We start from the raw sequence: 8,474 nt of genomic DNA, 5'->3' as shown, positions 1-8,474 counted from the left end.
GAATTGTGTCGCACTACAGATACAATGTTAAGACATTAAATCACTTGAGTGCATTTAGTATGAGGTTTGGGTTATTCTCTGAAGAAACTTCTTCTTGTCTAGATACTTACAATAAACAAACACCTACTACCGTCTTACCTATAAATACATCATTAACATGTGTCAGACTTCCACTATCCAGCCCAGATGGGCGGTAAAGGCTGGATTTGAAATCATTCCATTGGTGTCATCAGGAAACTGACCTCCTGAATGTATACCCAACACTGGTCAATGTCTAAGCCTAGTATAAACAAACAACATTACTTTCAAAGGGTGTAGAGGCACAGCATCTGGACAATTGGGTGTCATTGTCAGGAGGCAGAATGCATTCATTATGTTGTGTGTACCATTCAGGAATGTAAAGGTCCATTTCAAATGTAGCTCTTTAAACAAATCAGCTTGTGTGTCCTTTCCGGAGTCATTAAGACGCCTGTGAATGATCAAACTATTTATAAATCACAATCCCATTGAATACCCTCACCGTAAAAATAAATATCTCAGAGCTAATGGAATAATGGAAAATTGATACCAGGGTTGATATAAACACACATATACACAGCACATTTCTAGAGAGGGGCCAAGCGTGCTCACAATGGCCTGTGTTGTATGGAAGCCCCCAGAGATAGCCGACGTCTGGAAAAGGGAAGAAATCTGACTTCTCCTGTTTGAACTGCACGCTCAAACGAGGACTTAGCCTAAATATTTCCACTGAGAGAGACGGCAAAATATATTATCCCATGATGAGGTTATATACACACCCTGGCGCATATGCACACACACACATGCACCACATGCATAGACAGACATGCATATATACACCAACATCCCAGTAACACAAACATTACTTCATCATTTGATATATAGATGTGATGACAGGGCATGACTATACCTGATACCTTTATTCAATCAGAGAAACAGTGAATAATCTCCAGTTCAGATATAAAAGGAGAGGTGTTTAAGAACAGGCAGATGTCGTCCTCTGGCTGGTTCTACCTCGCGTGTCACTATGTCATTGTCTCTGTAACATGGTGGAATGCCTGACAGGAAAAACAAGAAGGACCCACGCTCAGAGAAGAAAAAGGGAACGAACGAAGGAGAGAGGCCGGGAGAGAAAAGTCTCCCCAAACAGAACCAGATGGAGGGTGTGGGCGCTCTTTGATCTCTACTCTGCCTGATTGATGCTGCACATTTCATTTCCTCGTCAGGGATGTGACATAATGTTTCGGCCACTATTTTCTCTTTTTTACTCTCTCTCTCTCTCTCTCTCTCTCTCTTCCTCTCTCTTTTCTCTCTTTACTCTCTCTCTCTCTCTCTCTCTCTCTCTCCCTCTCTCTCTCTCTCTCTCTCTCTCTCTCTCTCTCTCTCTTTTCTTTGCGGTGGTCAACACACCAAACAATGAAAAGACATCAAAACTGTGACCATCGAAAAACAAAAATGCTGGAAAAGACAACTTGACTGGAAATAGTTCTGAACCCACCAGTTCTGCTAAATCTACTTGTAAATGGACTGAAGCAGCTCACAGCTAGCGTATCAGAGTAAGACACAGTGGAACTGCTGTGAGGGAGGGAGCATGTCTATATTATAGCATGGCTGACATCCACAGGAATGTCTAATGCTTTAGCTGTGACCTCAGTCTACATCGAATTCAACAAAAGAAATGAGCAGTCGTGAAGCAGAGATCTCCAAAGTGTAACCCACTAAGATTTAACGATGGCTGCAAACACACTGCTTTGATATCTCATTTCCTGAGAACTCATTTTGCCGTCAGAGTCCCTATTTAATATACATTGTGGAAGGTGGTGAGTGAGATATGACTCAACATAGGGAGTTTTGAATTATTCTTGCAATATTTTGTGTGTGAAACGTTGGCAGCCTTGAAGCAAAACTCGATTGCACGTTCAATTACTGTTTGTTTTCCACATGCCAGATACTTTTAAATAACACTCAGACCAATCCCAAAGAATAGAAGCTAACAAAGTGATGAATTGCACAAATTCCAACAGGGACACTATCCCCTCCCTTCTGTGACAGAGGCACTGTTCACCCCACTGCCCAAAGCTGTGGGACACCCCCACATCTGGCCTCCATTTCCTCCAGTAAAGAGACACTTCCTGTGGGCAGGCTTCGAGGGGGAAGGGGGCTGCACGTCTAAAGTTTGGATATGCTGAGCGGGTGCAGGAGGGGCAGAGGTGATATAGATTGGACACAGGTCAGGGTCAGAGGGGTATCCACTAATGTTATGGTTAGAGCAGGAATGGGCACGGCTTGGATAACAGACAGTTGCAGTGAATAAGCTTTATTGTCTGTGTTTCTGAACTACTGAAATCTCATTGGCTCCTTAACATATCTAAAAGTTTCAAAATGACAGACAGTTAATTGGCTGCATTCTCGTGATACCTTAGGAAATGTAAATAGATGTTTGATAGAAGTAGGCCTAAAAGGTAGTACTGTGTTAAGTGAACTACTGTATAGCAAACAGTATGTACAGTAACAGTATGTACAGGTAGTAGGAATAAAAGTGGTGTGTTCTTTATAATTGACGTTGCTTGAATATCTGTGGGATATGTTCCACATTTGAGGAACTTGAAGTTGGCTTTTGTAAAATCCCTCTTAATGTTAGAAAAAGCAGCTGTTTCTTTACTGTTCCAAGATGGGGGTTTAGAATCCACTTTTATGGATAAAGTTAATAAACCAAAAAAAATATGCAGGTCTTACTGATTCTTTCCAAGGATTTCCGACAAATCTCTTTCTCTCTCTCTCATTTTGGAGAAAGGGGTGCAATAAAATAAAGAAAGAAAGTGGTGCCACTTCAAAGCCCGGCTTATTACCAGGAGCTTGGTACCTGTGGAACCACTTCAAAGCCCGGCTTATTACCAGGAGCTTGGTACCTGTGGAGCCACTTCAAAGCCCGGCTTATTACCAGGAGCTTGGTACCTGTGGAGCCACTTCAAAGCCCGGCTTATTACCAGGAGCTTGGTACCTGTGGAGCCACTTCAAAGCCCGGCTTATTACCAGGAGCTTGGTACCTGTGGAGCCACTTCAAAGCCCGGCTTATTACCAGGAGCTTGGTACCTGTGGAGCCACTTCAAAGCACGGCTTATTACCAGGAGCTTGGTACCTGTGGAGCCACTTCAAAGCACGGCTTATTACCAGGAGCTTGGTACCTGTGGAGCCACTTCAAAGCCCGGCTTATTACCAGGAGCTTGGTACCTGTGGAGCCACTTCAAAGCCCGGCTTATTACCAGGAGCTTGGTACCTGTGGAGCCACTTCAAAGCCCGGCTTATAACCAGGAGCTTGGTACCTGTGGAGCCACTTCAAAGCCCGGCTTATTACCAGGAGCTTGGTACCTGTGGAGCCACTTCAAAGCCCGGCTTATTACCAGGAGCTTGGTACCTGTGGAGCCACTTCAAAGCCCGGCTTATTACCAGGAGCTTGGTACCTGTGGAGCCACTTCAAAGCCCGGCTTATTACCAGGAGGTTGGGACCTGTGGAGCCACTTCAAAGCCCGGCTTATTACCAGGAGGTTGGGACCTGTGGAGCCACTTCAAAGCCCGGCTTATTACCAGGAGCTTGGTACCTGTGGAGCCACTTCAAAGCCCGGCTTATTACCAGGAGCTTGGTACCTGTGGAGCCACTTCAAAGCCCGGCTTATTACCAGGAGCTTGGTACCTGTGGAGCCACTTCAAGGCACGGCTTATTACCAGGAGCTTGGTACCTGTGGAGCCACTTCAAAGCCTGGCTTATTACCAGGAGCTTGGTACCTGTGGAGCCACTTCAAAGCCCGGCTTATTACCAGGAGCTTGGTACCTGTGGAGCCACTTCAAAGCCCGGCTTATTACCAGGAGCTTGGTACCTGTGGAGCCACTTCAAAGCCCAGCTTATTACCAGGAGCTTGGTACCTGTGGAGCCACTTCAAAGCCCGGCTTATTACCAGGAGCTTGGTACCTGTGGAGCCACTTCAAAGCCTGGCTTATTACCAGGAGCTTGGTACCTGTGGAGCCACTTCAAATCCCGGCTTATTACCAGGAGCTTGGTACCTGTGGAGCCACTTCAAAGCCCGGCTTATTACCAGGAGGTTGGGACCTGTGGAGCCACTTCAAAGCCCGGCTTATTACCAGGAGCTTGGTACCTGTGGAGCCACTTCAAAGCCCGGCTTATTACCAGGAGGTTGGGACCTGGGAGCCACTTCAAAGCCTGGCTTATTACCAGGAGCTTGGTACCTGTGGAGCCACTTCAAAGCCCAGCTTATTACCAGGAGCTTGGTACCTGTGGAGCCACTTCAAAGCCCAGCTTATTACCAGGAGCTTGGTACCTGTGGAGCCACTTCAAATCCCGGCTTATTACCAGGAGCTTGGTACCTGTGGAGCCACTTCAAAGCCCGGCTTATTACCAGGAGGTTGGGACCTGTGGAGCCACTTCAAAGCCCGGCTTATTACCAGGAGCTTGGTACCTGTGGAGCCACTTCAAAGCCCGGCTTATTACCAGGAGGTTGGGACCTGGGAGCCACTTCAAAGCCCGGCTTATTACCAGGAGCTTGGTACCTGTGGAGCCACTTCAAAGCCCAGCTTATTACCAGGAGCTTGGTACCTGTGGAGCCACTTCAAAGCCCAGCTTATTACCAGGAGCTTGGTACCTGTGGAGCCACTTCAAAGCCCAGCTTATTACCAGGAATTTGGTACCTGTGGTGCCATAGGAGTTTTAATATGCACTGCGAAATGGCACATGCCCTCGCAAATCAGGTTTTTCCTTTGTTCTTACAGTAAACTATCAGCCTCTTACTACCTAAATGACCATTTATAAATATCAACTCAACTCAACTCAATTACAACTGCCATTATAGTGCCGCACTATTCTCTTCAAACCACTGTAGCACAGTCAAAGTCAAGTCCCGGTCCAGATATCCAGCAGAGGACGCCAAAGTCCCTCTAACAGTGGATTAGGAGTGGATGGGTGGATGGATAGTGATCCTGGAATGTATTTTTGATACTCTCCCTGACATACTGTCAACATCCAAGATACAATGAATGAAAACTAGTCTGTTTATTGTTTAGTGTTGTTATTTTAGTATATGAATATACTAAAAAAGATAGGCCTAATGTTTCATTTGATTCATCAGTCTGTTTGTTGTTTGTTATCTAGGCCATATGTTTTTTGTAATGATGTATGTCATTTTTTCACCAGGAGGGCCACCAGGAGGGCCACCAGGAGGGCCACCAGGAGGGCCACCAGGAGGGCCAACTGACAAGCCCCTGTATGTAATGTGTATATGACAAATAAGCAAACTTGAACTTGCTGGACTTTTGACCTTTTTTACTTCCCTGTTTAGTCTTGAACCCTGCACTGAATTTGAGGGTTGCTTATTGTTAGCATGCTAAATAAATAAACAAAAAATAGAGACCTCTTCTTGTCGACCTCAATTAAACCTTGTAACCTCTGTACAAACATAAAACAAAACAAACATTTTTTAGAGTGAGGTGTTTACAGTAAACACGATACGATGGTGTTTATACAGTATGTACAATACTGAGTTCCCCCATCTCACATTGCAGTTTCCTCAATGTGACGGAGGGGTTTCAATCATTGTGACCGAGTTATATATTTTTTAAGACTTTTGGTTATTGGATTCAGAACATATTTGAATAACAATGTGTACTGGCAGCTTACTGTCAAGGACTGCCCCTAATGGCAGGAATCTTGGGACAATAACCTCTCGGAATGTTGCTCAGCACACATTTCAACTTTGCTTTACCAGCGGATATCAAAGCTTACTTCCTTGACTTGCTCTCATTCCCTCTGTCTCCTCAGTGTGTGTAGAGTCCAGTGTGGAGAATTCAAGTGAATAAGGAAGGACCATGCCTCTGTCTAAACCAGAGAAGCTGTTAGAACATGAGCTCAGCTGCCCTATCTGCCTGCAGCTCTACACTGATCCTGTGGATCTGCCCTGTGGCCATAACTACTGCCTGGCCTGCATTCAGAAGGCTACAGATGTCAGCGGTGGAGAGAAGAGCCTGCCTCAATGCCCTGAGTGCAGAGAAGAGTACGGCGGTACAGAGACACTGCAAAGGAACTTCAAGCTCTGCGGCATCATAGAAGGCTACAGGGCCGTTGCGCCAGCAGACCACCTGAAGAGAGAGCCGCTGAAGGTGCGCTGTGACCACTGCCTGGACTTAGAGACACTGGCCATCAAGACCTGCCTAAAGTGTGAGGTGTCCCTGTGTGCCAGGCACCTGCAGCACCACACTGAGAGGGAGTCCTTCAGGACCCATGACTTGGTGGAGCCCCAGACTGAGCTGGGCCAGAGAGGTTGTGCCATCCATGGACGCCTACTGGAGTACTTCTGCGCCAGCGACATGACCTCTCTCTGCGCCAACTGCTTCATTGAGGGCACCCACCAGAATCATGATGTCCTGACGTTCGAGGCAGCCGAGGAGGAAATGAGGCGGGCCCTGGAGATTCAGAGCAAGGCGGTGGCCAACAGGCTGCAGCTGACCGAGACCCTGCTACAGAGGGCTGCTGAGGACCAGGGCACCTCTGAGGCTGTGGGACACAAGCTGCTGTCCAAGTCTGTGGATTTGATGGACAGCATGGCCGGCCTGGTGAGCAGGTACAAGGACAGGATGAGCCTGCTGCTGGAAAAGGAGAGAGGCCATCAGAGGGAGAGCTGGCAGAGTGGCCTGGGGCTTCTAGAAGAACAGCAGCAGCAGCTGATGGAGGCCCACCAGCGCACCACTGAGGCCCTCACAGAGACAGAGAAGTGTCTGTTCATCAACAGGTTCCTGCTAATTGAGCCCCAGCTCAGGGAGGTCGTGACGGGTACCGTGGCCAGAGTGCCCAACAAGGTCCCTCTGAACCCCAAGCGGCTCCAGGCCAGCCTGAGGATGGAGGACTTCAGGGCAGAGATGGCTCGGCTCCTCCAGTCTCTCCACGTCCTGCTAAACCCTCTGGAGCTGACCTTTAACCTCAGCACAGCCCACACCAGCCTGCTGCTCTCCAACGACCTGCAGACAGTCAAATACAGTGGTACCAAGCAGGCCTACGCTGAAAACCCAGAAAGGTTCAGTACCGCACCCCAGGTCCTGTGCTCCCAGGGCTTCACCAGTGGGGAGCACATCTGGGTGGTGGAGGTGGGCGACCAGAGCATGTGGTCAGTGGGCTTGTGCTACAAGAGCATGCCCAGGAGGGGTGACCACAGCCGGCTGGGGCATAACCCGGCCTCCTGGCGTTTGCAGTGGAAGAACAAGAAGCTGACGGCGTGCCATGCCTCCTCAAACGTGGCGCTGGCGGAGATGGCCTATCAGCCACTGAGGGTGGAGGTGGCTCTGGACTATGAGGGGGGAACACTGATCTTCCACAGCACCAAGGACCGTCGGGAACATCTGCACACGTTCAGGGCTGTGTTCAGAGAGGCTGTGTACCCTGCGTTCAGCATCCTCTCCACCAGAGAACAGTCCTGGATCACGCTACAGAGTGGAGTGTAACCCTCCCTCAGCCTCCCACTTAGTCCACCTGGGCTTGAAATGCCTTTGCTTCTGACTAACCAAAGAAATACCTTACTTATTATTATGATTATTACAGATAAATATATGGGTAAAATGGGTAAATCTAAATCTCTGTTTGAAAACATCTATGAATATTCAAAAATGTGTTCCATGCTAGTCCTTTAGTTGCTCCTTTTTGTTGCACAGTACATCATCAGTCATTGTCAGTATAGATGTATCTTGTTATTCACAATGAAAGGAAAGCCAGCTTCTGATTGAGTTTGGTGCATGGCTAAATTCAGTAGATAGCCATATCTATGTGGTGTTATGCTATTTAGGTGTTTTAGAGCTGATAAAGTGCAAAAATAATGTGCCATAGTACATGTGAATATCAGCTACTTTATTTTCAAATTTGACAGTTGTTGACAACATGTCAAGAAATGTGTGCGTTGTAATTTTATTTGAAAATCAGTCCACTTGGGAATCATAATGTACAGAATAAAACAGTTATATTGCTGAATCTGCACAGTCCTTCGTTTGTTGTCAAAATTCCATGTCTTTGCATCCTACATGCACACAAACTTGTGCATTGGCCCAACAACCTACTATCAGGAGCTAATACTATGAAAGATTTAAGCTGTATAAATAAAAATGAGCAACAGGCTGTAGGTCCACAGTTCATTTGAGTTTAAGGCAATGTTCTGTTGTAACCAGACACCAAAGATCATTTCTCATTTCTCCATCACCAAATACATTTTTATTGATGTAGTGGTATTGTGTTTGAATTATTGTTGATGCACTGTCTATTTAAGCAGATTATATTTGTGTACCTATTTTTCAAATCATTACTGTAAGTCAAATAAATCAGTGTGTGCTTATTTAATGAAAATAATGTATGTCTCTGAGCCTCCTTTGGCTTTTGAAATGGTCAGTCTCATCATGTGGGCGTTAGGAAA

At 46.6% G+C, this 8,474-nt stretch overlaps 1 protein-coding gene across 1 annotated transcript; it reads left to right on the top strand.

Moving 5' to 3' along the window:
* The first annotated feature begins 5,845 nt into the window (after positions 1-5,845).
* LOC124045086 (E3 ubiquitin/ISG15 ligase TRIM25-like) lies at positions 5,846-8,049 on the top strand. The gene has a single exon (XM_046364319.1). It carries the CDS (start codon positions 5,893-5,895, stop codon positions 7,516-7,518), a length of 1,626 nt encoding a protein of 541 aa, XP_046220275.1. The 5' UTR covers positions 5,846-5,892; the 3' UTR covers positions 7,519-8,049.
* The last annotated feature ends 425 nt before the right edge of the window (positions 8,050-8,474 follow it).

This window comes from Oncorhynchus gorbuscha, linkage group LG10 (assembly GCF_021184085.1).
Source record: "Oncorhynchus gorbuscha isolate QuinsamMale2020 ecotype Even-year linkage group LG10, OgorEven_v1.0, whole genome shotgun sequence".
In the NCBI taxonomy this organism is placed as follows: domain Eukaryota; kingdom Metazoa; phylum Chordata; class Actinopteri; order Salmoniformes; family Salmonidae; genus Oncorhynchus; species Oncorhynchus gorbuscha.
This window is presented reverse-complemented; position numbering and strand designations above follow the sequence as displayed.

Bases quoted from the DNA above. Each gene is read 5' to 3' on its own strand.
- LOC124045086 (XM_046364319.1), top strand. From the start codon at position 5,893: ATGCCTCTGTCTAAACCAGAGAAGCTGTTAGAACATGAGCTCAGCTGC.